The sequence below is a fragment of the Larus michahellis genome, chromosome 12 (genome assembly GCF_964199755.1).
Source record: "Larus michahellis chromosome 12, bLarMic1.1, whole genome shotgun sequence".
In the NCBI taxonomy this organism is placed as follows: Eukaryota; Metazoa; Chordata; class Aves; order Charadriiformes; family Laridae; genus Larus; species Larus michahellis.
The window spans coordinates 11711512-11739419 of record NC_133907.1 but is presented as its reverse complement, the minus strand read 5'-3'; the positions used below and the strand labels follow the sequence as shown (position 1 = coordinate 11739419).

Below are 27908 nucleotides of genomic sequence, written 5' to 3'. Positions count from 1 at the left end.
GGCTCAGTAGCGGCTCATTAGCGGCGGTCCGGGACGGGGTGGTCTCCCCGCGGAGGCGGGCGGGGAGTGCTGCCGGCCATGGTGGTGGGGGCGGCGGTGGCCGAGCCCAATGCCGGTGTGAAGCGGAGTCGGGATGGGTCGTCCTTGGGGCATGGCCGTGCTGCTCCTGACCCTGGGTAAGGCTGCTCGGGCGGGGGTCGGGCTGTGAGGTGCCCGGGGGGGCTGTGGGGTGCTGGGCTGTGGAGGGGCCGCTCCCCGGGGTGCGGAGGCGGGGGGCGATGCGGGGTCCCCTCTCTGTGTGGCTGTGTCGGGGCTGTGCGTGTGTGTCCGGTGGGTGTCGGCTGGCGGAGCCGAGCTGTCCGAGCCCCCCCGGGTGTCCGTGCCCTGGGCCCCGGGCCGGGGGTGCCGGTGCTGGGGTGCCCCGGCTGCCCCCGCATGGGCTCCCTGCCCCGGCGGAGCGGCGCTTTGGGGCTCTCCGCAAAGGGCGGCGGGGCTGGGCAGGGGCGAGGGACAGCATGAGGTTGGTGTGTGTCCTGCGGGGAAGGGGCAGCTCGCCGTGCCTGGGTGGCAGCGGCACGGTGGTGGCCGTGGTGTGCCCGGGTGAGCCCGGGGGGGAGGTGGGCTCTGTCCCCCGAGGTGTGGGCGCTGACGCCGACCCCGTGGGTGGCTGGCCGGGCTGCTGGCATCGGGCACCGCCTGCGCCAGCGTTTACCAAGGATTGTGGGACTGCGTCCTCCAGCTGGGGGAAGACATGGCCACGTACGAGGAGGCGGATGGTGTGGAGTTGCAGGGCTTGCACCGAGTCTGTGGGTGAGTACGGCCCCACGCCGCGACCCCCTGCCTGTTCCACCCCGTGGGGACAGTCCCCGGAGGGGGGCGGGTTGGGGGTTTATCCGTGGTGCACGGCCAGCGTGGCTTTTTGGCCTTGCCCCTGTGGTGGGTGCTGCTGTCTGACCTCTTCTCTTCCAGCACTCCTGGATCCCACCGGTGTGTGCAGACACACACGTGCTCCCCACCTTGCTCTGACTGAGCCCTTCCCTTCCTCCCAAAGCCACAGTGCTGGCAGTGTCCCACATTTGCTGTCCCCTGTTGGGAGTGCACCGCTTCCTGCTGATAAAATTGCCTGAGCTTGTATATCTTGTATTAATATCGTCATTAATACTGTTTCTTTAGTGTTATTGTCAATTCTTTGGTCTTATCCTATTAAATCTATTTATATTTCAACCCTTGTGTTTCCCTGCTTTCCCCAATTCCCCTTCCTGGGTGGGGAGGCTCATCGGGTTATAGAATAATTGTCTAAACAACACTAAGTTGTTATGGCTTTTCTCAAACCACAGTAAGATTGTAAAGGGGAGCTGGGGAAGCTTCTCTATGGCTTAAAACTCCCCTTTTCTCCCAGCTCAGTTCCAAGCTGGAGTTGACTTGGTGGCTCCTCACTAATTGTCCTGCGAGAGCCGAGGAGGCAGGAAGGACCCCGCTGTGAGCACAGCTGGAGGATTTCCAGCTCCCTGCAGTAAACCGGCCTTGGGGGGCAGCCAGAATGGAGGCATCCAGAAGAGGGGCAGATCCCCCGGCCCTTGCGCGGCTGCCACCGTCAGTGGCTGCACCAGCAAAGTGGGGAGGATGCAGCGTCGCGGCAGCATCGCTTTGCTCCAGGTTGTTCTTGTGCGCCCATTGCTCAGGTATTTGTCTCTTCTCAACGTTATTTGAGACAGCAACGAGAGCAACTGAACGCTTTAATGAAGTCACTGGGGTGATGACTACATGGTTAAAATTGTTGTTCCTGAAGATATAGCCAATACTGAAAAAGGAATGTTAAGGAAATTTAGATATGATGTTTTTATTTTTTTAATAGATGACATAAATTTAGGGTTACTATAATTCATATGCATTTTTATTTAATGCAATAGCTCTATGTTGTAGTTTTGTTTTGTCAGAAATGAAGGTGTAAATGACTGAAGCTTGCTAACAAATGTTGAAACCTTCTTCTTGCTGGGACAACTCCTCAACAAAATGATACAAGCCCGGGAGAAGACGACAAGTGGGGCTGCACCCCCTAAACCGTGGGGACCATTTGAAAACGGACCATTTGAAAAGCATGGATTAACAAGGAGCTCCTGGACAAGCTCAAAAGCAAAAAGGAGGCGTACAGAGGGTGGAAGCAAGGACGGGTTGACTGGGTGGAATCCAGAGAAACTGTCCGAGTGGGCAGGAACCAGATTAGGCAAGCTAAAGCCCAGACAGAATTAAATCTGGTTAGGGACATCAAGGGTGACAAGAAAAACTTCTCTAAGTACGTCACGGGCAAAGGCCAGAGTAGGGAAGGTGTGGGCCCTCTCCAGAAGGAAACAGGCGACCTGGTCACCCAGGATCTGGAGAAGGCTGAGGTACTCAATGATTTTTTCGCCTCTTTCTTCACCAGCAAGGGCTCCAACCACACCGCCCAAGCTGCAGAATGCCAAGGCAGGATCTACGAGAATGAAGAAGCGCCTGCTGTAGGAGTAGATCAGGTCTGAGACCATCTGAGGAACCTGATGGTGCATAAGTCCATGGGACGTGATGAAATCCATCCCCGGCTCCTGAGGGAGCTGGCGGATGAAGTCGCTGAGCCACTTTCCGTTATATTTGAAAAGTCGTGGCAGTCGGGTGAAGTTCCCGCTGACTGGAAGAGGGGACACATAACCCCCATTTTCAAAAAGGGAAAAGAGGAAGACCCGGGCGTCGTGGTTTGGCCTCAGACAGCAACAAAGAGCCACGTGCTGCTCTCTTGGGCTTTCCCAATATGGGAAGAATCAGAAGAAAAAGGCAAAACTCTTGGGTTGAGACAAAGGCAGTTTAACAGAACAGCAAAGGGAACAAGAAAACAACAACAATAACACGGATAGAGGAGTATACAAACACGATTACCGGACCGCCGCTCACCGCCCGCTCACCAACCCGGCCCGGGACGCCCCCGCCCCCTCCAAGCGGCGACTTCCTGCTGCCTCCCCCGGCAGCTCGGAGTGGGCATGGCTCCCATGGGATAGAATACCTGTGTCCCTGCCGGAGCGTGGGGAGAATTAATCCTCTCCCCACAGGAACCAGGACACCTGTGCCCGACACAGACCTTGTGCCCTGAACCTTCTGCCTTGAACCCACAGCCCAGCGCTTCCTGCTTGATCCCAACCTTTCCACCCCGAGCCCTTCTGCCATGCGCCTGGTGCCTTGAGACCACGCCCCAGCGAGCGTTTCCCGCCTCAACCTTTGGACACACCGCAGCCCTCCCGCCCTGCCTGTGCCCATCACCGTTATTTCTTTGCCTGCTGCCATAGCATTGTGAGAAAAATTCCCCAACATTCCCCATGGATCTGCAGTCCATGAATGCTGCCACCTTCCAGGCTGGAGCCGTGGGAGCTGAGCCCTGCCAGCGGAGCAGCACGGAGCCCAAAGGCCACCTGCACCGAGTAAGGAGCTTCGGGGCACCCAGGCACACGTGGGGCCAGGGGCTGGGGGGGGGGGGGGGGGGGGGGCGGGGTGCTGGGTGTATGCCCGTGGCCCTGCAGGGCAGGAAGCAGGGCTGCTCACCCCTGCCCTCTCTGTGCCATCAGATCCAGAAGACCATGAGAATCACCAAAATGATGAAGATGCAGAAGTACAGGAGCCTCCAGCTGCAGGCACTGGGGTGTCAGCGCTGGTGGGTGCTGGTGGCCAAGGAGCTGCCCAGGTCCAGCCAGCTCCTGCTGGGGCTGTGGCCACGGCTCTCCCTGGCCGGCGAGAGGGGCAGGGGTGTGGAGAGCCCTGTCCCACGGGTCCACTCGGCTGGGCAGGGCAGGACCAATGCACTTTTCTGCTTGCCTCTTGTCTTAGGATGTTAGAACTTGCACTGGAGGCTGTGGAGGAGACTGTGAAGATGGAGGAAGACATGGAGATCGAGCAGGTGGAGGAAAGTGAAGAGATGGAGGTGGATGTGGAGGAGGAGGAGGTGATGGATGTGGACGTGCCATCAGGAGGACAGGCACGTGCTCGCCATGCACTGGCCGCAGGGAGGGAGGGTCTCCTGCCACCGGGCTGGGGCTGGGGTGAGTGGTCCCCGCTGCAGGGACCCCGCGCACGATGCCCTCGTGCTTTGTTAGTTGTTAATATTTTTGTTAGTTGTTAATATTTTTGTTAGTTGTTAATATTTTTGTTAGTTGTTAATATTTTTGTTAGTTGTTAATATTTTTGTTAGTTAATATTTGTAAGAGTTGTTAATAGTTGTTAGGAGTTGTAGGTAGTTGTGTTGTTGTTAATAAAGAGTTGTATTCGTGTTTTTCATGTGTTGTGGCGGGGTGCGGGGAGCCGTGGGTGCCGGCAGAGTGGCGAGGGGGGGCGATGCTGTGCGGGCCGGGGGTGCAGGATGCGGGGAGCCGCGGGGGGCCGGGGCTGCGGGCACGGGGCTGCCCCCGGGCGCTCGGGAGCCGCGGCCCCGCCCGCCCCCTCATTACCCGCGGCTCATTAGCCCCTCATTAGCGGCGGTCCGGGCCGGGCGCCCTCCCCGCGGAGGGGGTCGGGGAGCGCTGCCGGCCAGGGGGGTTGCGGCCAGCTGCGGAGCCGGAGCCCGCTCCCGATGCCGGCGTGAGGGGACGGGGACCGGGACGCGGCCGTGGGGTTCCTGGCGGGGGGTAAGGCTGTCCGGGCGTGGGTCGAGCTATGGGGTGGCCGGGGGGGGCTGTGGGGTGCCGGGCTGCGGAGGGGCCGCTCCCCGGGGTGCGGAGGCGGGGGGCGATGCGGGGTCCCCTCTCTGTGTGGCTGTGTCGGGGCTGTGCGTGTGTGTCCGGTGGGTGTCGGCTGGCGGTGCCGAGCTGTCCGTGCCCCCCCGGGTGTCCGTGCCCTGGGCTCCGGGCCGGGGGTGCCGGTGCTGGGGTGCCCCGGCTGCCCCCGCATGGGCTCCCTGCCCCGGCGGAGCGGCGCTTTGGGGCTCTCCGCAAAGGGCGGCGGGGCTGGGCAGGGGCGAGGGACAGCATGAGGTTGGTGTGTGTCCTGCGGGGAAGGGGCAGCTCGCCGTGCCTGGGTGGCAGCGGCACGGTGGTGGCCGTGGTGTGCCCGGGTGAGCCTGGGGAGGAGGTGGGCTCTGTCCCCCGAGGTGTGGGCGCTGACGCCGACCCCGTGGGTGGCTGGCCGGGCTGCTGGCATCGGGCACCGCCTGCGCCAGCGTTTACCAAGGATTGTGGGACTGCGTCCTCCAGCTGGGGGAAGACATGGCCACGTACGAGGAGGCGGATGGTGTGGAGTTGCAGGGCTTGCACCGAGTCTGTGGGTGAGTATGGCCCCACGCCGCGACCCCCTGCCTGTTCCACCCCGTGGGGACAGTCCCCAGAGGAGGGCGGGTTGGGGGTTTATCCGTGGTGCACGGCCAGCGTGGCTTTTTGGCCTTGCCCCTGTGGTGGGTGCTGCTGTCTGACGTCTTCTCTTCCAGCACTCCTGGATCCCACCGGTGTGTGCAGACACACACGTGCTCCCCACCTTGCTCTGATTTCATACCGATCTGCTGAGCTCCTTTCCTCGCTCCCTCCGTCTGTCTGGGGTGCCTGGCTCCAGCAGGATTTCGCATCCCTGGCCCTTAGCAATGGCTCCCACCCACTGGGCTTGTCCTGAGACCTCCTGCGCAGGCGGGGTCTCAGGGCTTCCCTTGAGCAGCTGGGTGGAGTGGGGCTGGTGGGACCTGAGCCCTTCTGCCCCCCAGGAAAGGCTCCCCTGGACGCATGGGTTCCAGCCAGTGACTCGCAGGTGTCCGGGCTGTCCCAGGGTCAGGCGCTGCAGGGAGCAGCCTGCACCCGGTCTCCACTCGGATCCTGCTGCCCAAAGCAATGCTTCTCCCTTTCCCCCTCCCTGCTGAGACCCTTCCTGCGAGATCCTTTGTCCTTGTGGCTTGAGTTGAGCTCACCCCTGCTGTTGGTGAGTTTGTAGCGAGTGCCCCAAGATGATGGTGTTGGGAGGGCATTAACTTTCTCAGAGCTGTAATAATCCTAGATGAGCTGGGTAACGAGGGTGGTGTTGGGCGGGTTTGGGGAAAGGTCTGCTTAAAGAGCAATCGAGCAGAAGGGGCAAGGTGGGGGGCAAGTGGGAAGTCAGTAATAAAATGTTTGCGGGGATGACTGGGGGCATCGTTTTGTGCCCAGCAATGAGTTGTGGGGAGCGCAAAGGAGTTGCAAGGGAATGTAGGGAGCAATGAAGGGAAAGCCCCGGTGCCTTGGTTCGGAGGAAAGGTGCCAGGGCAAGGCGGGGGCTGAGTGCCCGGTGGGTCAGGCTTTCCAAGGTGCTGCCAAGCAGCCCGTGGGCTGGGAGGGGAAGGCATCGCCCTCAGCGGTGGGGTGGAGGCTGTGGGACGCGCTCCTTGGTGCCAGCCCCGCTGGCTGGCATGTGTCAGGGCTGAGGCGGGCGGGGGGGAACCAGGATGGGGCAGGGGGTGGCGGCAGGTGGGGGTCTCAACAACCCGGGACAAGGAGCCAGTGCCGCTGCCGAGGCAAGTGGAGGATCCTCAGCCCTGCTGCGTGCCCCAGCCAAAATATGGAAGTTTGGTTGTTGCCAGAAGGGGAAAACGCTTCAGCAAAACTCTTTTGCTCAAGGAGAATGGAAAACATACTACTGCTCATTTTTTGAAAATGTTATTTATTTGGTGCTTGCATTTTTCTGCCAGCAAATGTGCCGATGGGAGGTTGTCTGTGACCTGCTCTTTATTGCCCCTTCTCCACGGGACAGGCTGGCTCGGGATGAAAATTCTCTCTGGGCTGAGGCCCCGGAGATGCAGAATCCCCCCCAGGTTGGTGTCGGGAGTGGGGTTGCTGCCCACTGGCGGAAAGGAGGAGGTGAGGGGGGAGGAGAGATGAGCACTCTCACCGTTGGCTGGGGAAATGGTTTGTTTAGTTTTTGCTCACAGGTGCAGGAATGAAGAGTTTTGGTGCCACCACAGCAGCCCTGGCCAGCGAAGGGCTGAGATAAGGGGCAGAGCCCCGACTGCGCTGCAGAGCCGGGGGTCCCAGGCTCATCCACCAGCGCAGCAGGAGCTTTGCTTCACCAGGTTCAGTTCTCCTGACCCTGCTCTGCACAGGCTGCTCGCCCCCACGGGCTGCTCAGGTGAGGGGTTTAAGGCTGCAGAAGGTGGGTTTGCTCCGAGTCCTGCCAAACGGCAGAGAGCTGCTGATTCCTGGGTGTAGTGTCCCCTGACAGGAGAGGTCAAGAAGGGGCCCCTTTTCACTGCACAAGGAATGCAGAAAGTGTAGGCAGCCCTACAGGGAGGCCCCAAGGCTCCTTGTGCCCATCGGCCGTTACTGGGAACCACTGAAAAGAGTCTGTTTCCATCCTCTTTAAACCCACCCTTTAGATACTTGTCAACATTAATAAGGTCTCCCCTCAGCCTTCTCTTCTCCAGGCTAGAGAGTCCCAGCTCTCTCAGCCTTTCCTCATAAGGGAGATGCTCCAATGCCTCCATCGTCTTTCTTGCCCTTTGCTGGACTCTCTCCAGCAGTTCCCTGTCTCTCTTGAACTGGGGAGCCCAGAACTGGACACAGTATTCCAGTTGTGGCCTCACCAGTGCAGAGCAGAGGGGGAGAATGACCTCCCTGGACCTGCTGGCCACACTCTTCCCTATGCAGCCCAGAATTCCGTTGGCCGCCTTGGCGACAAGGGCACATTGCTTGCTCATGGATAATTTACTGTCTACCAAGACCCCCAGATCCTTTTCTTCAGAGCTGCTTTCCAGCAGGTCCACCCCTACCTCTACTGGTGCCTGACATTCTTCCTCCCCAGGTGCAGGACCCTACACTTGTCCTTGTTGAACCTCATTAGTTTTTTCTCTGCCCAGCTCTCCAGCCTGTCTAGGTCACGCTGGATGGCAGCACGGCCCTCTGGGGTGTCAGCCACCCCACCCGCTTTGGTGTCATCGCGAACTTGCTGAGCATACGCTCTGTCCCCTCGTCCAGGCCCTTGATAAATACGTTAAACAATACTGGTCCAAGGATTGACCCCTGGGGGACACCACTGGTTACAGGCCTCCAACTCGACCCTGCTCCATTAATGACGACCCTCTGAGTCCTGTCACACAGCCAGCTCTCAGTCCACCTCACTGTCCCCTCGTCTAGTCCACACTTCCTCAGTTTCCTAAGGAGGATGTTATGAGAGACAGTGTCAAAAGCCTTGCTGAAGCCAAGGTAGACGACATCCGCTGCTCTGCCCTCATCCAGCCAACCAGTTATAACATCATAGAGGGCTCTGAGATTGGTCAAGCATGATTTACCCTTGGGAAATCCACATTGACCACTTCTAATAACTTCCTGCTCCTGAACGTGCGTGGATATGACACCCAGAACGAGTCGCTCCGCTACCTTCCCAGGGCCGGAGGTGAGACTGACTGGTCTGTAGTTCCCCGAGTGCTCCTTCCTGCCCTTCTTGAAGACTGGAGTGATATTGGCCTTCCTCCAGTCCTCAGGCCCCTCTCCTCTTCTCCATGACCTTTCAAAGATGATGGAGAGTGGCCAAGCAATAACATCTGCCAGCTCTCTCAGCACTCGCGGGTGCATCTCGTCAGGGCCCATGGACTTATGGATGTCCAGTTTGGCCGAGTGGTCTCTAACCTGATCTTCCCCTACTGGGGAAAACTCTTCCTCTCTCCAGACCGCCCCCCTTGCCTCCAGGGCCTGGGATTCGTGCGGGTCGGCTTTAGCAGTGACGGCTGAAGCAAAGAAGGCATTCGGTAGCTCTGCCTTCTCTGTGTCTTCCACCACTAGGGCGCCCATCTCATTCGTTAGTGGGCCTACGTTTTCCCTAGTCTTCCTTTTGCTGTTGATATACTGAAAGAACCTCTTGTTCTCTTTAACCGTGGTGGCCAAGACGAGTTCTGCTTGAGCTTTGGCCCTTCTGATTTTCGCCCTGCATAGCTTTACTACGTCTTGGTATTTTTCATAAGTAGCCAACCCCCTTTTCCAAGGATCATAAACTTGCTTTTTTTCTCTGATGGCCAGCCTAAGCTCTCTATTTAGCCAGGCTGGTCTTCTTCCCTGTCTGCTTGTTTTCTGGGACTTGGGGATGGCCTTCTCCTGAGCTTTTAGGAGTTCCTCCTTGAAGTAAGACTAGCCTTCCTGGGCACCTTTGCCCTTCTGGACTGTCCCCCAAGGGACACTCTCAACCATGCTCCTAAGCAGGCCAAAGTTCGCCCTTCGGAAATCTTCGGGAACCGCTCTCGGGAAACGTCTAAATTCTCCCTGGCACCCTCAGAGACACCCCACTCCCACAAGGAGTCAGACAAGGAGTCAGACAGCCGAAGGTGGGGGGGTTGAGGTAGGAGGCAGCTTTCAACCAGTTTTTCAACACATTTAAGGCACGCAAGTCTATGAAACATGCAGATCAGTCCGACTGCTTTTATACTGGCTACTTTTGCGGGGCAAATCTTTGCCTAGTCCCTCTGAAATCATGACAAGGACTCATGGATGCATTTCAGGAATAAAGCTCCCAAGTTAATGGTCTTTTACGACTAGAAAGGAAGCAGCTGTTCTGGCCAAACTTGGCTTTGGTTGTATCTTTAAATCACAGCGGGCTGACAAATGGCATGACCAGGTTAGAGGAAAGAGCCTCTCCCCAGGGAAGGTTCCGGCGACTCAAGCCTTTAAGCCTAAACGTGCCCCTTACTGCAGGCACTTTGTGTGTGTTCATGCATACCTGAGAAATATATTGTAGCTGACTTATCGGTTACAAGTTGTAGGAAGTGGCCCTTGGCTACACGACCCTCTCCTCTACCCTTTCTACCTGTTATGGCTCACCCTTGCTCTTCGATACAAACCAGAAAGGATTCTGGCAAAGTGTTGCAGTCTAACAGGAATACTGTCCTGACTTCTCCTTTCCAAAACATGATCTCCTGACTCCCTTTTCTGGGAGACAGCGTCATTCTGTGTGTCAGCATAAAGGGAATTTGTTGGTTTGTGTCACTTGGATGTAGCTTTCTGTTGTTGAAGCTGAAGGGCTAAACTAAGGCAAGAGCTGAATGAGGGGGAGGTACGAGGATTTCTCCCGTTGTCGCGGGAGTGTGGTGATAGTGCTCTCGCTGCTGTGTCCCTTGGCAGCCTTTCTCTATTCACAGGTTGTGGCATTGCAAATTTAATGCCTGGGGACAAGAAGTATTTAAAATGTTGCGTAACGGGTCCTGTATCAGTCACAACGTCCTGACTGGGTCTACTTTAGACCCAGGATGCAGCAGCAGCCGGCCCGCTCAGGCTTTCGTGCTTCCCGGGGTGACACAGGGGACGCCCGCACCGTGATGGAAGGGGAAGGATGAGCACTCTCACTAGGGAACTAATTCTCTTTTGTTTGCTTGCAAGTGCCCGACTTAAGGGCTGTAAGTTATGCAAGCTCATGACTTGAGTGGCGAATAAGTGAATTCCCAGGACAGAGGAGGCTGGGGGCAAAGGGGGCTGAGCCCCGTTTGTCGTGTTTCCTCCTGAGCCCATGAAATAGCGCTTTATTCCCGGGGTCCCTTGCCCTGGAACTCGGAAGCTTTCCCTCCCGCCCCGGCTTCCCCGTTCCCTGCTGGCGGCCCGGGCCCTTCGCGCCGCCCGTCGGGGAGGACAAGGTCCGGGAGCTCCCCCCGGGCACGTCGGGGTTTCGCCGCGGGCCGGGCCCCCCGCTCCCGCGGCAGCCCAGGCCGAAGCCGCAGCCTCCGGCAGAGGCTCCGGCGCTGCCGCCGCCTTCCCCGGGCGACGGCCCGTCCCCGCGGCCCCGGCTCTCGCCCGCCGTCTCGGGGCCCCCCCGACACGCGGCTCGCGGGGACCGTTTCCCCCCGCTCCCGCCCCCAGCGTCGGCCGGGGCCGGTAACGGTCTCCGAGCGGAGCCGGCCGGAGCGAACCGCGGCCGGAGCGGCCTCTTCCCCCGCGGCAGCCCCGCAGCCCGCAGGAAAGCGCCGCCGCAGAGCGGCCCCGAGCGAGCCCGTCCCTCCCGCCCCGCGGCTCCCGGCGGCGCCCGTCAGGCGGCGGAGCCCGGCCGGCGAGCGGGGGCATGGCGGCGCCGGGCCCGGCCTCCCTGCAGCGCCGGCTGCAGAGCTCGCAGGAGGCGCGGCACCGGCAAGCGGTGCTGGTGCGGAAGCTGCAGGCGAAGGTGAGGAGCGGGGGCGCCTGCCCGGGGGGAGCTCCCCGAGGCCGGGCCGGGGTGCCCGCGCCGTCCGCGGACGGGACTCGGCGGCGGAGCCCTCGGGGGGCGAAGGCGCGGCCCCGGCGGGGTCCTGCCCGGGCCCTGCCCTGCGCTGCCGCGGGCGGGACGGCGCCGAGCCCGGAGCTCGGGGGAGGGAGGGAGGGAGGCCCCGGGAGCCGCCCCGCCCGTCCCGTCCCGTCCCGTCCGCGGTCACCCCCGAGCCGCTCGCCGGGGCTTGGCCGGGCTCGGGGGAAGCGAAGCTTCCCGGTCCCGAAGGGACTCGGTGTTGTAGCGGCAGCGCCGTGGCGCGGGCTGAGCTCGGGCTGCGGAGAGCGAGAGAAAAGCCGGTGCCGGAGGAGCCGGGTCCGTCCCCGGCTGCAGTCGCTCATCTTCATGCCGTGTCTGCGCCCAGGTCCTGCAGTACCGGACCCGCTGCCGAGAGCTGGAGCAGCAGCTGGAAGCAGGAGCGGTGAGTGCGCAGGGCGCGAACTGAAGAGAGCGGCCGGAGCGTTCGGGAGCGAAAAAGCTCCCCGGGCCATGACAGGGGAAAGCAAGATTGTGCTCGCGGAGGGTTTCAAGAAGCGCTGCGAGTTTGCCCGCCCGTGTTCTGCCCAGTTGCCGCTCTTAGAGCAGCCAGCAGTCCCAGAAATGCAGGATTGGAGTTGTGTGCGGGAGTGCTTTATTGGCGGGGAACGTTTTGTCCTGGGTCTCGGGCGAAGGCTTTGCTGCCTGTTCTAGGGCTGTCTCTGAAATGGAATGGGTGGACAGACAGTGTTTTGGAAGGCGAGAATGCTGGCGTCGGCCAGAGAGAGCTGTCTCTGTGCTTTTCGTTCTGCTTCCCGGCTAAAGCAGATCAAGGAAAGAAAGGGTGGGAGCGTAGGAGAGCATTCCTGGGCTTCAGGTGGAAGAATTGGACTAACCATTTGCTTTCTTCTTCAGGGATGCCTCCCAGGCAGGTGGGAAGGCACAGAGGCCCTGGAGAAAGCCCTGCTTCAGGTGAAAGAGGAGCAGCAAAGGTACAAGGAAGAAGCGTTCCCTCCTACTCGGTATCCTGGATGCTCACGGCAGGGAGGGAAAACCTGTCAGTGGTAGTCAGTCTCCGCAAGGGAAGTGTTGGGGCAAGCCCTTTGGAAAGGAGAGAGGTGCACCACCTGTTCTGTGGGGCAGTAATAGTGGTGTGTGCTGAATGCTTCTGTTTGGAGCGGGGCGTTCCTGTGGGCGAGCTCCAAGGGTCCCTTTCCAGCCTAAACGCTGCCCTGGTGCAGTAGGTGAGGGACTGGGGGCAACGCTAGAGAAAGGTGATGAGGCAGCACGAAGGGGAGGCCCAGCCGTGGGCATCGTCCGAGTTGAAGAGGAAGGAGAAACCCAACCTGTAGGTGGAAATGGAAGGCTTAAAGCAAGGAGAAGCAAATGAGTTGGCCATCAGCGAGAGATCTTAGTTCACCCTAGAAAGCGCTTTTCCTGCCTCTCAGTTTGAGAAGAAAGTCAGTGTTGGGGGAGCCGGGAAATCCCGGGGATGGTGCTTGTGGATAGGGGTTGTTCAGTGACCTCATGGCTGTTCCTCCCTTTCCAAGGTGCGAGGATCTGGCCGAAGCGAACAGTCTGCTGCGGGAGCACCTGGAGAAAGCGAAAGAGGTGAATTCAGCCCTCAAAGAAGACGTTGGAAAGCTGACGGTGGATTGGATGAGGGCGCGGGAGGAGCTGGAAGCGAAGGAGCGCGAATGGCGCCAGGAACGTGAGGTGAGGCTCAGCTGCGGGAATGTCAGAGGTGGTGCCAGCGTGGCATGAGAACGCATTTCGTTTCTGGCCCAGAGAACTTGCTGTGAGAAGGTTGTGGCTCTGCTGAGGATGTGTTGGTGTTGACGAGCAGAAGAGAGGGGTTGTCGCGGATGGAGCGATAGACTTCACCCCTAAGAGAGAAGAAGCAGCAATATATTTATTGATATAAACCAATGATTTGACCAAGTCGACAGTAGATGCGACAGTTTTAAGGGGGTGCTATAGCAAGGTCCACTTGTTTTTTTCCTGCACAGAGGACGGGGTCAGAGAGAGCTGTCAGGGAGACCCTCCCGTTGAGTCAAGGTTCAGAAAGGACCCCTGGCTTTCTAAAGGCCTTCTGAGAGAGGAGTCTGGGTGCGGCTGGACCCAATCCTAGTCGCAGACTTGGTCAATGGTTTATGGCTAAAGGATTCTATGTGCACAATCAATGCTTTCTATCACAGAATGTCAAAGTTCAGCATGCTCTAAAGCAATTTAGCGAGGATCTGTTGCAGCCAGGAATCTCTTAACCTGGAGGAGTAATCCTGAGCAGCGTCCCTGCTCACGGGGAGATCCTGGCCGCAGCCCGCTGCCAAGCAGGAGAGCTCCAAATGCCCTTGGGCTCTTGACTATTTATGGGGGGAAGATGATGACTTCCAGTCGTATTTGCGCATTGACCACAGTACCAGGATTGCGGTGAGGTGGGCACATTGTTCACGTCACCCCTTGGCTGTTGTGGTGTTATGCGTCTCCCTGAGACCCCCTGTGAGCCCCGGATGCCGCCATCACGACGAGATGCGCCCATGCTGACCTCCAGGGGTGGTTATCGCTTGGGCAGGGTTATGTGAGACAAAGACCAAGTTGGTGCGTGGGAGGGGGAGCTCAGCGTGGCAGGGGTGGGAGATGGAGGAGTGTCTGCAAATCGTGGTGATGGAAGAGGCCCACCTGCTGTGGCCGTGCTGCTCGGTCCTAAAGGCAAATGCTTGCTGCTGCTGGACGCTGTAGGGCAGTGACACAGGAGCGCTCGTCTTTTTGATGGTTCTTAAATCTCCGTCTAGAGCCGTGAGAGCAGAGAGGTCTGTGTGTTTTGAGATTCAGAGTAGCCAAGGGAAGGACAAGACAGGCCTCCGTCACCGCTAGCAAATGGGACAGTGGTCTTGGAGGGGCTTGTCTTTGTCTTCCTCCACCAAGAGTGTGAGACAGCTCTGCAAGGCGAGGTGCTGACTCGGGGTCAGCTTGCTTTGCTGATATCCCCTCCCGCAGGAGAAGGGTGGATGTTGCCTTCTTTGAAGGCAGGTGGCAGGTCTGCTGGGGCTGCTTCTGCGGTGCCTCTTCAGTCCTTGGTGCCCTGTCGGAATAGGTATTCAAGGAGAGCTGGCGATGGTGGTTGTGCTCTCTGCCAGCGGAAAGACTCGTACAGTGATGGCGGAGGCTGAACTGGCATTTCTTTTTGTCTTTGCATTTTTAGCTCTATGAGAACTACTTCAGGGGTGACCGTGACCGTCTGCTCGGGCTGTGGCATCAGATGGTCACCTTCCGCCGTCATTTCCTGGAAATGAAGGCTGCCACGAACCGGTGAGTAGAAGTTGAGGCCCCATCTCTTGCAGCAAAAATGTACCTTCCCTTCACACCTCTCTGAGGTTCCTTTCTCAGAGTTGCCTTCTACACAAACAAGAGCAGCGTAGCCGTGATAGTGTCTGCTGCTGGTGTCAGCAAGCGATTTCAAACTCTGGGTTGCTGTCAGCCATTTATCTTCCTGGATTATGAACCTTCCTTAATGCGTCGAGCGTGCCTTGGTTCTTGTGTTCTTTGTGCTTTTTTGTTACGCCGTTTTAGGCTTATTCTTCCTCCACCTTCCTGAAAAGTTTATTATGTGGCTGTTGTCGTGAGCCTCTGAGCAGTCGCTCGCCAAGGTGTGTCCTGACCCCAGAGTGTCAGGGGAATGATTTGTCCCCAGCCGAGATGTCATCTTTCCTGCCAGCTTTTCCTCTTTGCGCGATTACGTGCGTGAGAAGCGAGTCAGCTGATAGAGCTGGTGGTGTGAACGTTGGCTCTTCCTTTGTTCTTCTGCAGAGATTTGTCAGAGCTGAAGGCAGAGCAAATGAGGCTTTCTGGGTCTGTAATGGCAAACTGCTCCCGTCTAAACTGCAGCGTGATGTCCTTCCAAGCCAAGGGGGAGCTGGAGAAGAAGGAGCTTCAGGACAGGTAAAGGTGTTTTAAACTTTGCTGTTACCACCGTTCTCTTCTGGGGCTGCCTCTTGCGTTCATAGATGGGCTGTGTTCGCATTGCAAACACGCCCGTTCTGCACAGCCTTGTTTCTGTCCCGAGTCAAACGGTTGCCTTCAACAGAAAGGACGGCAAAGATCGTCTGACTGCCAGAAGCTCCTCTGGGTAAGACCAGACTGGCAAAGAGGTGGCGTATTCCAGTGCTTTTGCTGTGAACTGGTTCTTGGTGAGCAAGCGAGAGCAGCCTAAAGAGAGCTCTGTCTCTGGTCCAGCCCTTTTGCTCCCCGGGGCGGTGCTAGAGGAGTTGGCAGGAATTTGCCCAGCACCATCCTAAGCACTGTAGCACCTCTGTGCTGACAGTTCCTTGCCAGACTGAGTGCAGAAGGCCTTTGGGGCAAGAGGGGCCATTTTGCAACATGCAGCGTATTAACCTGGACCCTCCTGTGATCCCATGGTCATTGGATTGGACATTCATAGCCTTCTCCCCAGAGAGCTTGCAGGGCCTTTGATTCATTCACTGCAGAAGGCAAAAGTAATTGTGGGAGTCGTAGTCTGGACTTTCAAAGTCTGTTTTAGCCCAAGAAGAACTTGTGCAAGGCTTGTATCCAACGTATGAAAGAGGAGAGAGAGAACTAAGAGGCAGGAAGCTGTTGCGAGTACCTGAACGTTTTGGAAACGTTCTGTGATGTCTGGAAGCTTGATTTACTTTCTCAGTGACGAACGTTTCATCCATGAGAAAGAGTGATGCAGCTCTAGTCAGGAAATGCCGGTGGTGTTTAGGTGTAGGTACAAAGCCGTTGGAAGTCATTCCAACTGCCATAGCTGGGACACAGTATGTGCTCCTGGTTTTGGAAAGGAGAATGTTTTTACGTTGACAAGTTGTTTGTCTTTCCCCTTCTCACAGACTGAAGGACTTAGTGGCACTTGAAGACAAACACTGCTTGTTACAGCATGAGTTGTTAGTTGCGAGAGAGGCGCTGGAGGAATCGCACCTTGAGAGGGATGTGCTGAAGGAAGAGAAGCATGAGCTTAGAGTGGCCCTGGAGAAGGTATGGTCACCTTGTGGTAGCAAGACCAGCACAGATGCTTTTTTCGTGTCAGTAGACGCCAGGGAACGTGCTGTTCTCCTCCTTGGGAAATGGTGATGAGACCACGCAGGCTCTTTGGGGTAGTTTGTCCGCACGTGCTTATTGGGAGCGCTGACCTGGGAGTATGTCAGCGAGACGCAGGGGATGTGGAGTTGCTGCTCGAAGGCAGGGATTTCCCTGCCCTTGTTGTCATGTTGTTCTTTTGTCTCTTCAGGCCGAGCAGTCGGTGGCAGAGCTGACAGGGGCTCAGAATGAGCTGAGTGCTGAACTTGCCGATCTACGTGTTGCAACAGCAAACATGAGCTGTATCAATGAAGCTCTTGCTTTGGACAAAGTGCAACTGAACAAACTTGTGCTGCAGGTGAGCAGAGTTGCCAAAGGTCTTGGCAGGTGTTTGTCTCCAGCTGCTGCTTCTTCTCAGACTTCTTGCCTTCTGAGAGTGTGACTGACTGAATATGGAAGGGTTCCTTTTTCTGTCCAAGCCCAACCTTCATAGGAAGTCTAGCAAGAGCGCCACAGATGCTGTTTCTGGCAGGGGAAGACAGGGACAATCGTAGACTCGTAGAATTGTCTAGGTTGGAAGGGACCTTTAAAATCATTGAGTCCAAACACGAACCTGACACTGCCAAAACCCCACTAACCCATGTCCCTGAGCGCCACGTCTACCCGTCTTTGAAGACCGTGTTGCTCCCTTTCCATTCTCCTACTGTTGCTTAAATGCAGTGTCCTCCTTCTTCTTGGGAAATGGTGATGAGACCACGCAGGCTCTTTGGGGTAGTTTGTCCGCACGTGCTTATTGGGCGCGCTGAACTGGGAGTATGTCAGCGAGACGCAGGGGATGTGGATTTGCTGCTCTCCTCTTCTTCAGAGTAAGTCTTGCTGTATTTAATTTCCTCTGTGCTTCTGTGATTGCAGCTGGAGGAAGAGAATGACGCTCTCTTGTGTAAAGTGGATGAGATGGAGAGAGCAAAGATCTCTGCCCAGGAGAAGCTGAGCTTGTGTAGAAGAACAACCAAAGAGCTCTGTGCAGAGAAAGCCCACCTGGAGCAGCTGCTGAAGAAAGCAGAGGAGCAACAAGAGGAGCTGCGGGTAGAGCTGGGGGTCCTGGCAGAGGAGAAGGAAGAAGCCCAAGAGAAACTCCTTGAGGTGAGACCAAAGACCTGGTGCTTCTGGGTGGGCATGTGGCTGCTTGGCTGGGTGAAGCTGTGCGTGTTGGCCTCCTTTTTGGCTTCTGGTAAGTTGCAGAGAGAGGACTGCATCCACGACTCTACTGTTCTCCCATGTGGCAAAAGCAGCAAACTGTGTAGCTCTGGAGCCTTTGTCTGGGGCAAAAGCCAGGGCTGCACGCAAGGACTCTCACTGCATTTTGTCCCGCTTTCAGGTTTCCCGCCAGCAAGAGTCGTCTCGCAGTGGCCTGGAGCAGTTGCGCCAGGAGTCCTCTCGCCAAGGGCACGTGCTGGCCGAGGTGTGCGCAGAGAAGGAATTGCTGGTGCGGGAGAAGGCTGCCCTGGAGGTGCGACTGGCAGCCATGGAGCGGGAGAGACAAGGCCTTTCGGAGCAGCTGGCAGAGGCCAGGTAAGGGCAGGGAGGAGACCCTGGGCAGGACGTTCTTTAATGTCTGTAATGGTAAAGGTGACAATGGTTACATGGGGATTGATTGCATCCTCTGTGCTTTTCACATGTTTTCGCTTCCATGGACAGAAAACGGAAGAATTTCAAGCAAAAAAAACCAAAGTCTACCTTGATTTGAAGGTTATTTTTCTGACAGCTGAAGCTGGCAAAGCTCTCCTGAGCGTTGAGCTCATGTTTATGCCCCCTTACATGTTCCTCTGTGACGTCCACAGCCAGCCGAGTGGGCTCTCAATGGAGCCATGATTAAACCACACATAATTAAACTAAGCTAACTCGTGTTAGTATGGTGCAGGAGCTAGAGCTGGTGACACCAGCAGCAGGGAAACCTCTCTTGAATTGTCGCCAGCCTTCAGGGGTTCCTGCCCATCACTGATGTCTGTTAAAATGGACACAGTTACTTTGGCCTGCCAGAGACTGGTGTAATCGGGACTGTGTGCTTGTTCTCCTCCTTGAAGATACACCCTCCGTTGTCCATCCAAGTTTTGCTTGCTGGCACAGGCTTGGTGGGCGCAGCTACCCGTGTGTCGTGGATCAGACCCCAGCAAGTGAAGATTTGGCTATTGCAGTCCAATTCGGCTGGGCTTTCTGTGCCCTGCCAGGTGACACGGGAAGCCTGGCCATTCCCTCGCAGGGGCCCGCATTGCTATTTTAAAGGGCAGAAATAGGCTCTCTGTGCAGGAGTTTCCACGCGAGCCTTTTCCCGTAGGCAGGGGTAGGGATCTTGCACCACTTCTTCCTGGAACAACTCCCTGTTGGGTGTCAGGAGCAAGCAGCTCCTTTCTCTCTGTATTCACGCTTTGCAGGTCAGGGAAGGAGACCGTGGAATGCAGCCTGTTGGAGGCTCAGCAGCACTTGTCTGAGCTGGAGATCACCAGGAGTCATCTTGAAACCCAGCTTCACGCGGTGGCGCAGGCCAAGGAGGTGATCCAAGGTGAGAGCCTCCCGTTTCTGGTGAGCCCGTGCCCGGGGAAGGTGGTATGAAAGCAGCTCTGTGTCCGCAGTGCTTCTGAGGAGTGAAGGAGCTGGAGACAGACCCCTCCTCCACGGAAACTCAAAGGGCGTAAGGTCAGTAAAGTCAGAGCCGCTGTTTGTGCAGCCTCTGACTCTTGCCATTTGTCGTGTTTGCAGGGGAAGTGAAGTGCCTTCAGTGGGAGCTGGAAGCAGAGAGGTCTCTCCTGAAGCAGGAACAGCAAAACATGGCGCAAGAGCTCCTGCAGAAAGAAGAGCAGCATACCGACACCCTCAAAGTTCGGGAGGCCGACCACCAAGGCGAGATAAACAAGCTCCTGCAAGACGTGGTAGGAAACACTATGCTTCTGAATCCTTCAAGCAAGCTTTGTGGGCTGGCTTGAGGAGAAGAACAGGCTGAGCGTGTGAAATGGCAGCAGTGGTCTGTCCCGGGCGACACGGTGCCGGGCCAGGCAGCAGAGCCAGTGGCTCGTCCTTGAAGGAGCGTGGAGACCCCCAGGACTCTGGTGGGACAGTAAATGCAGGCACGGGTTGCGTGTGGGCGTAAGAGGAGTTCAACAGAAGGTTGGGTGGTCCCCAGCCAAAGCATGGCAGCAAAGGGCTGGGATCTTAGCAGCCTCCCGCCCGCCATGGAGTAGACTCCTAACGCTGCTGCCAGCTGCAGGCGGGGGAACTTTGTTCCTTCCTTTCTGTCCTTTGGCGGCTGACAGAGGTATTGGAGCAGACGGAACAGGCCCCTTGTTCCTGGTACTGGCGTTCGCGGCCTGTCTTGTGAGGAGGGCACGAGGGTCTGGTCCCTTTCTGACCCTGCAGTCCGTCTGCACCTTTTCCTTGATGAAAAGGGAGCCGAGCTGTGAAAATGGAGGCTGTGAGCCTACGCTGTTCTGAGGAGCTTGGCTGAGACTTCATCAAATGACTGAATGGTTTGGGTTGGAAGAGACCTTAAAGATCTTCTAGTTCCTACCCCCATGCCAGTGGGACACCTCCCACTAGACCAGGTTGCTCCAAGCCCCGTCCAACCTGGCCTTGAGCACCTCCAGGGATGGGCCAGCCACAGCTTCTCTGGGCAACCTGGGCCAGGGGCTCACCGCTCGCACAGCAAAGAATTTCTTCCTAATATCTCATCTCAGTCTCCCTTCTTTCAGTCTAAAACTGTTCCCCCTGAGCCCCTTTAGGGACTGGAAGGGGCTCTAAGGTCTCCCCGGGGCCTTCTCTTCTCCAGGCCGAACCCCCCCAACTCTCTCAGCCTGTCCTCACAGCAGAGGGGCTCCAGCCCTCGCAGCATCTCTGTGGCCTCCTCTGTCCCCGCTCCGACAGGTCCGTGTGCTGATATTCATGGCCCCAGAGCTGGAGGCAGCACTGCAGGGGTTCTCCCCAGAGCGGAGCAGAGGGGCAGAATCCCCTCCCTCGCTCTGCTGGCCACGCTACTGGGGATGCAGCCCAGGATACGGGGGGCTTTCTGGGCTGCAAGTGCACGTTGCCGGCTCTCATGGACCATCACCCCCAAGTCCTTCTGCTCAGGGCTCTCTCAATCCATTCTCTGCCCAGCCTGTGTTTGTGCTTGGGCCGAGAAGACAATGTTTGCTAGTAATTCACCATTCAGCTGCTCAAACGCTTTCTGTCAAGCCCAGAAGTAATGAAAGAACTACGCAGCTTGCCGTTAAAATTAATGCGAGTCCAAGAGCTGTGCGTGGGTGATTGGTTCTCTCCTATCTAGGCAAGATTAAGCAATGTGTGGTGGTTGGGATTTGGCATGGAAAGGAAAGGGCACAGTTGACCAAGCGAATGTACTAAACGTAGCAGAATTTTGTAAGGATGGCTGAACAGCAGCGACGCTGATGGTGCTTAGAGGATGCTTTCAGAGATGGAGACTTCTGAGGTCCAGCTTTCCCAGGGTATTAGAGAGAATGGAAATGGTACCGTTGGCTGGTGAGGTTGAAGGCTTCATTGCGCTTTCAGGGTGTTCTTTTGGCGCAGGGATTTCTCCGAGGTGATGTGGAGGAGGGCCCCTGGGAAGGGAGAGTGTTGTTTTGGGCTGTGGACCGGGAGGAGGAGGAGAAGGGACGTAGCACTGTCCTTTCCTCCATGGTCGCTCTCCGCGATGTGTTGACTCTGGCCCTTCTCTCCTTTCTGTGGCACCACTCCCATCATCTGCTCTCTGAATGCCCAGCAGGCGATTGCAGAAGGGCAGCGGCTGTCCTGGCTCTCGGAGAAGAGACTCCTGTCGCAGCGGCTGGAACGTCTGCAGCGAGCAGTTGCAAGGCTGGACCGGGAGAAGACGGAGCTGAAGCAATACAGTGCTGAGCTCAGGAGGACTCTGGAGGAGGTAGACCAGGCTTTCGCTGCCTCTGCGCAGCATCACGGTCCTCTGGAAGACACCGCATTTCCAGAGGCAGCACTGTGGAGTCCTCGGCTTGTTTCCTTCCCTCTCCCACTGTGCCCTGTGGCCACACGCTTTTGTCTTTTCTCTCTCTTCTGGCACCCCGTTGCCTTCACAAATGCACGTTCACTGCGGTACCACCCTTCTTGCCCCAGTGTCCCCGTACACACCCATTGGACACTCTTGTGTCAGGAACTCTTTCCTCCTGCTCGCTCTCTTCCGTGGGCTACTTGGAGTGCTTTTTGGCCCCAGCGTTCTGTGGTGCAATTCACAGTCCCTGAGCAGCCATCTCCTTGCCGTGATGTCCAGAGGTCCTTTTGCTCCTTGTTTGGTGGCAGGCTTCTGTGACCCTTTCTCCTATCCAACGTGCAGGTGGAACGTGAACGGAGGCGACTGAGGAGATATTGCAGAGGTCGTGCGCTGCCAGATGCAGGCGGATTTTCTGTCTCCGAGTCTGACCAGCACGAGATGCTGGCGTCTCAGCAGGTGAGACCAGGATCTTACTTGGTGGGAGGAGACTCTGGCCAGATGGAGGAACGATGGCAGCAGCCCCCCAGTATAGACCGGCTGAGGAGCAGGAAAGCTCTCATCCAAAGCCGCTGTGGCTGTGCTGGTGGGCACAGCTCTGCACGATGCTGTGGCCCGAGTTTTGTTTGGCCATGGGGAAGGGAGACGGGCAGGCAGTGGGAATACCCAGTCAGATGCGTCCCTTGGCCATGGCCAGACAGCATCGTTCCCCGAGGTCTGGTCTCTGTGGTGCCTGTGGGTCAGGCAGGGTGGGAGAGGGATTGGAGGAAACTCAGAAAACGGAATGGATGGGAAATAGAGAATAGTCTAAGGACGTTCCCCTTGAGCCTTGCTCGTCTTGTTGAGCTTTCCCATTTTCCCTTTTCACGCGCCAGCTGTCTACGTTTTTAAGGCAGATGAGAACAGAAGAGTTCCTCAGTGCCTTGTGTCACCAGTAACTCTCCTGCTGAGGAAAAAGCCTGTGGCAGTAAGGTGGCAGTAGCGCCAGTCTCTCTCTTGGAAAGGGGAGTTGGGTGACTTAATCCTGTAGGAACCTCTCTCTCTCATATCCGTGGGATGTCTCGGGGTTGTACGTGTGAATGGTAAGCCAGAGAGAAAGTCAACTTGTTGATAGTGTGAGGTGAGGCCAGGGTGACTCTGGGAACCTGCGACTTCCATTCCCCGAAGAGCAAGTGTTTGTCGGGGCTGGCGTTAGAGGGTGCGTCTTCCCCGAGAGCCGGTACCGTGGAGCTAGGGCTGGTCCTACCAGCGTGGGCTTGTCTGAGCTCGGCCTTTGGCCTCTTTCGGGTGTCCCTTCTGCAGACGCAGCTGGCGCAAGAGCGAAAATAGAAGCGGGACTGGATTGCGTGCTGTGCAAAGACCGGCCAGGAACTTCAAGACCTTGAAGGCCAAAGCTGCTGCTCCGATGGCAGAGACTCGGGAGCTGCGCTGAACCTTGTCCTGTCGCGGAGCAGCTGCAGCGTCGCAGGGTTCCCGTCTTGGGCCCTTCCCTGGACTGTGTTTGTTTTCCTGTGGGCAGGGGGGGTGCATTTGTTCTGTTTAGATTTTGCAGCATGTGCTAGTGATAGTGGGGTTTTACGTTTTTGTACTAAAAACCGTTTTGTACTATTTCTGAAGGAAAAAAGGGAGAGGGGTTTTTATGTTTTTGTAATAAAAGCCATTTTGTACTATTTCTGAAGGAAAAAAGGGAGAGGGGTTTTTATGTTTTTGTACTAAAAACCGTTTTGTACTATTTCTGAAGGAAAAAAGGGAGAGGGGTCTTTATGTTTTTGTACTAAAAACCGTTTTGTATTGTTTCTGAAGGAAAAAGGGAGAGGGGTTTTTACCTTTTTGTAATAAAAGCCATTTTGTATTGTTTCTGAAGGAAAAAGAGAGTGGGGTTTTTACCTTTTTTGTAATAAAATCATTTTGTACTGTTTCTGAAGGAAAAAGAGAGTGCTTGGTACATTCATGGGTCAGGAAAAGGTTAGAGTAGGGATGTCAAAAGAATATGGTTAAAAAGTTACAGGAGCGCTTTGTATAGAATTGTAGTAGAACTTTGATGGAACCTGAGCTGAACTCCTGAAATTAAACCTTAATTGGCCTAATTAGGGGGATCTCCCAAACCGTTCCAAACTTGGACTTGAATGCACGTGTGTGATGAGGGCTGGTAAGGGAACTGTAGCTCACTCATGGGCTGTATCTCATCACTGTGAACCTGGGACTGTCGGAAACGTGTGGTGTGCTGGCTGTTGTTAAACGCCCGGCACCCGATTCTGCAGAACTGAAATAAAGCCAAATATCTCGACTCAGTGTGTTGATTGGTTTTTGCCCAGCGGGTGAAGAACCCTGATTTAGGGCCATCTCCTCCTGCCCTGGTTTTTCCCATTCCCCGCCTGCAGCTCCCTTTGGGTGAGCCCTGGCACCGGCCGCTCGAACCTGCTCCGCTGCACCGTTCTGGGCCTCCACAATAGACCTGCCTCCGCGCTGCGCAGCGAGGAGACCCAAAGGCCATGTGGCAGAGCGGTCCCCAGGGGGAGACGCCACCGTCCGTCCCCGGAGGGGCGAGAACAAGGGTTTTGTGCAGGGCTGCTTGCTCTGAGGAGAAAGAGCCCTGGAGAAAGGATCTCAACACAAGGACCGCCAGAACCCAGGCTCAACAGAGCTGGGCCAGTCCCTCTGATAGCCCGGCCACAAAGCTTCCCAAAGGAGACAAAAGCTGGGTCTTCGTCTGACCCAGGCTGTGGGAGGGAGGAAGAGGAGGGAAATCATTGCAGGGAAGATGCCCGGACAGACAGTATGGCCTGGCCTGAAGGAAGGAAGGCACAAGGCACCCCCTGAGAGCAAACGTTTTATTGTCCGCCTGGTGGAGCTGCGCGGGGGCTCCTTGCCCCAGGAGCCGCACACCTCCTCAGGACCAAACGCTGCCCAAAGCTCCCCAACGTGCTCGCCACAATCTCTCGAGCCACCAGTCCCAATTCCTCCCATCGCTCCGCAGGAGAAGTGTCCAAAGGCTCTGCCTCTCTGGCACTGGCAAACAACCTCCCGCCGACCCCATGGGGAGCCCTCCTGAAGACGTGGAGGGGCTGATCCAGCGCCTTCCCCCATCCAGCACTTCCCCGACCACGGTCTCAGCCTCCTCTTTAAGCTCCTGCTCTTCGGCCAGCGTAGCCCGCAGCAGCGTAGGCTGGATGCTGTTGGGCACGTATTCTCCGGCACGCTTCTGAGACTAAACTGAGGAGCAGCTTGGCATGAGGGGATGGTCAGGCATGAGGGGATGGTGAGGAAGAGCCGCTTAAGACAGGACTGAAGTGTAACGTGTTGGGATTCTTAACTTTGGGGGGTAGGTATGTATTAAGCTGGCCCCCCTTTAAGGGGGCTCGTCCCCATGCCCACTGCGTTCCCGTTGCCATGGCCCGTGTTCCATCTGTAACTGCCAGTCCCTGGCGACGGGCACAACGCATCCCCTCTGCCCTGTGCCCGACAGCCCTTCTCTCCTGCTCCCCACACAGCCCTGCTCTCCTGCTCCTCACAGCTCCTACCCTCCACCCAGCCCTTCCCTTCCCATCCCACCTGCTCCATTACCTTTCCCCTAGCGTTGTGATAATGAAGGCGACGAAGACCAAGAGGCTTGTGCTGGCAGAGGTACGTCCCTGCTCCCCGGAGGTGGGCACCCAGCAGTGGTCGGGGGGCCGAGACCTTGTCTTGCCCTCTCCCCCTACCCCTGCAAGGCCAGGGGCTGGCAGAAGCCCTTCTGGGCTGCTCATGCCCTGCTGGAATGCAGCATCCCTGCGCCGGGGGGACACGTCCCCACACACAGCCCAGGCTGCCCCGGGCTGGTGCCGCAGGGATGCTCGCCGGGAGCAGGCGGGTGCTGGCCGGAGCCTGAGCCGGTGCCTGCGCTGCCCCTTTCCAGGCTGGAGCCGTGGGAGCTGAGCCCTGCCAGCGGAGCAGCGCCGAGCCCAAAGGCCACCTGCACCGAGTAAGGAGCTTCGGGGCGCCCAGGCAGGCGCAGGGCCGGGGTCTGTGCAGTGGGGGGCCCTTGGCCGGGCTGTGTGCTCAGGGCCCCATGGGGCAGGGAGCAGGGCCACTCACCCCTGCCCTCTCTGTTCCGCCAGATCCAGAAGACCATGCGAAACACCAAAATGATGAAGATGCAGAAGTACAGGAGCCTCCAGCTGCAGGCACTGGGGCGCCAGTGCTGGTGGGTGCTGGTGGCCAAGGAGCTGCCCAGGTCCAGCCAGCTCCTGCTGGGGCTGTGGCCACGGCTCTCCCTGGCCAGCGAGAGGGGCAGGGGTGTGGAGAGCCCTGTCCCACGGGTCCACTCGGCTGGGCAGGGCAGGACCAATGCACTTTTCTGCTTGCCTCTTGTCTTAGGATGTTAGAACTTGCACTGGAGGCTGCGGATGAGGCTGCCAGGAATATAAACATAGAAGAAGAAATGGAGGTTGACAAGAAGGAGGAAGTGGAAGAGATGGAGGTGGATGTGGAGGAGGAGGAGGCGATGGATGTGGACGTGCCATCAGGAGGACAGGCACGTGCTCGCCATGCACTGCCCGCAGGGAGGGAGGGTCTCCTGCCACCGGGCTGGGGCTGGGGCTGGGGCTGGGGTGGGTGGTCCCCGCTGCAAGGACATGGCACCCGCTGCCCTCGTGCTGGCGGCACAACCGCCCCCACCGCGCTGCCCTGAGCCCCCGTCCGCTTTGGGCCGGGAGCGGTTCCTTAGGGCCGGGACAGGCAAGTGTAAGCCCGAGCCCAGGTGGGGCTCAGCGCTGGCAGCAGAGTCCCGCTGTCCCCAGCGTGTCCCAGGGCTGTGGCCATCGAATGCCCATCACAGTGAAGCCCGAAGTGAAGGAGCTGCTGCCGCTGAGCCGGCTCGGGAAGCCCCAGCTCTGCTGGGTGAGGCGCTGCTCGTTAGCCAAACGGCCGTGCCGCTTGCTTTTCTTCCAGGGGCGGCAGATGTGTGGCAGTTCAAAGCAACACACAAGAGTGACAAAGAGGAAGAGATGTATATAGTTATATTTCTACCGTTGGGTTTCTATAGGATTTATATAGTTGTATTTCTACGGTTAGTTGTATTTCTATAGTATTTATATAGTTGTATTTCTACCATTGGGTTTCCATTGTATTTATATAGTTGTATTTCTATAGTATTTATATAGTTGTATTTCTACAGTTGTATTTCTACCGTTGTGTTTTGTAGTTACTTGTGTTTTTGTCAGTAGTTGTAGGTAGTTGTGTTGTTGTTAATAAAGAGTTGTGTTCATGTTTTTCACACCCAAGTTCTCTTTGCCTTTGTTTGGGCACCCGCGGCGTTTGCAGAGTTGTGGTTCCAGTGTCTCGGGGATGGCGGGGCTGGAGGCGGCTGGGGGTGCTGGCACGGGCGCCCCGGGGGCAGGGGGTCCCTGTGCACAGATGGGATGCGGCTGATGGCAGGGACGGACCTCGGCACCAGCGGGGTTCGTGGGCTGCTGGAGAGTGGTGGCCCCAAGAGCAAAGGGGTCCCCAGCCAAGTGTGAGCTCTGCCGTGACCGACCCCTGCCGTGATGCCATCAAAGCAGGCGGGAAACCTGCTGCTGGCCTTGCTGCTGGAGGGAAAGGAAAGGGAGGGATGGGGCACAAGCCAGGATGAGGCCGCAGAGCTGCAAAATGCAAACTGATCACCCGAGGACCATGACATCCTTGGGAATGGCTGGTACAAGGATGAGGGGAGAAGGTTTTGGAGCTGTAGCTGCTGATGTTTAAGGCTTTGAACCTCCCCACGCTCGGGTCTTTGCTTCTGGTTCTGCCTTGCTTTAGCCGGGGCCGTGTCCAGAGCTGAAGCCCGGAGCAGAGCCCTCCTTGCCCTCTGGCATTCCCGCTGCTGGCAGCGGCCCCGGGCCCTGGTCGCCACTCGGGGCGAGCCGTGGAGGGGGCAGCGCAGGCTGCGGGGGGCTTTGGGGAGAGGGAGCTGGTGCAGGGGTGCGGTGGGCGCAGGGTGTCGGGGTGCGGGGAGCCGTGGGTGCCGGCAGAGTGGCGAGGGGGGGCGATGCTGTGCGGGCCGGGGGTGCGGGATGCGGGGAGCGGCGGGGGGCCGGGGCTGCGGGCACGGGGCTGCCCCCGGGCGCTCGGGAGCCGCGGCCCCGCCCGCCCCCTCATTACCCGCGGCTCATTAGCCCCTCATTAGCGGCGGCCGGGGCGTGGTGCCCTCGCCGCGGAGGCGGGCGGGGAGTGCTGCCGGCCATGGGGGTTGCGGGCGGCGGCGCCCCGCCGTGCTGCTCCTGTCCCTGGGTAAGGCTGCCCGGGCGGGGGTCGGGCTGCGGGGGGCCGGGGTGCGGAGGGGCCGCTTCCCGGGGTGCGGAGGCGGGGGCCGATGCGGGGTCCCCTCTCTCCGTGTGGCTCTGTCGGGGCTGTGCGTGTGTGTCCGGTGGGTGTCGGCTGGCGGAGCCGAGCTGTCCGTGCCCCCCCGGCTGTCAAGGCTCCCCTGGACACAGGGGCTTCAGCCAGGGACTCGCAGGTGTCCGGGCTGTCCCAGGGTCAGGCGCTGCAGGGAGCAGCCTGCACCCGGTCTCCAGTCGGATCCTGCTGCCCAAAGCAATCCTTCTCCCTTCCCCCCCGCATGCTGAGACCCTTCCTGCGAGATCCTTTGTCCTTGTGGCTTGAGTTGAGCTCAGCCCTGCTGTTGGTGAGTTTGTAGCGAGTGCCCCAAGATGATGGTGTTGGGAGGGCATTAACTTTC

At 57.8% G+C, this 27908-nt stretch overlaps 1 protein-coding gene across 5 annotated transcripts; it reads left to right on the top strand.

The window, feature by feature from the left end:
• Nucleotides 1–10824: 10824 nt before the first annotated feature.
• Nucleotides 10825–23497, top strand: LOC141750418 (uncharacterized). Of its 5 annotated transcripts, none has more exons than XM_074605442.1 (15): nt 10825–11097; nt 11543–11599; nt 12070–12146; nt 12705–12870; nt 14357–14463; nt 14962–15093; nt 16020–16164; nt 16418–16564; nt 17119–17349; nt 17585–17778; nt 18639–18766; nt 18964–19133; nt 20975–21130; nt 21557–21670; nt 22514–23497. In XM_074605442.1, exons 1-15 carry the CDS (start codon nt 10999–11001, stop codon nt 22538–22540), a joined length of 1950 nt encoding a protein of 649 aa, XP_074461543.1. In that variant the 5' UTR covers nt 10825–10998; the 3' UTR covers nt 22541–23497. The 5 variants fall into 5 exon arrangements, 1 of the variants encoding a protein (XP_074461543.1); XR_012589662.1 differs by having other exon boundaries at nt 10850–11097; nt 18837–19133; nt 20978–21130; nt 22520–23496; XR_012589661.1 differs by having other exon boundaries at nt 10850–11097; nt 18837–19133; nt 20978–21130; nt 22514–23496.
• The last annotated feature ends 4411 nt before the right edge of the window (nt 23498–27908 follow it).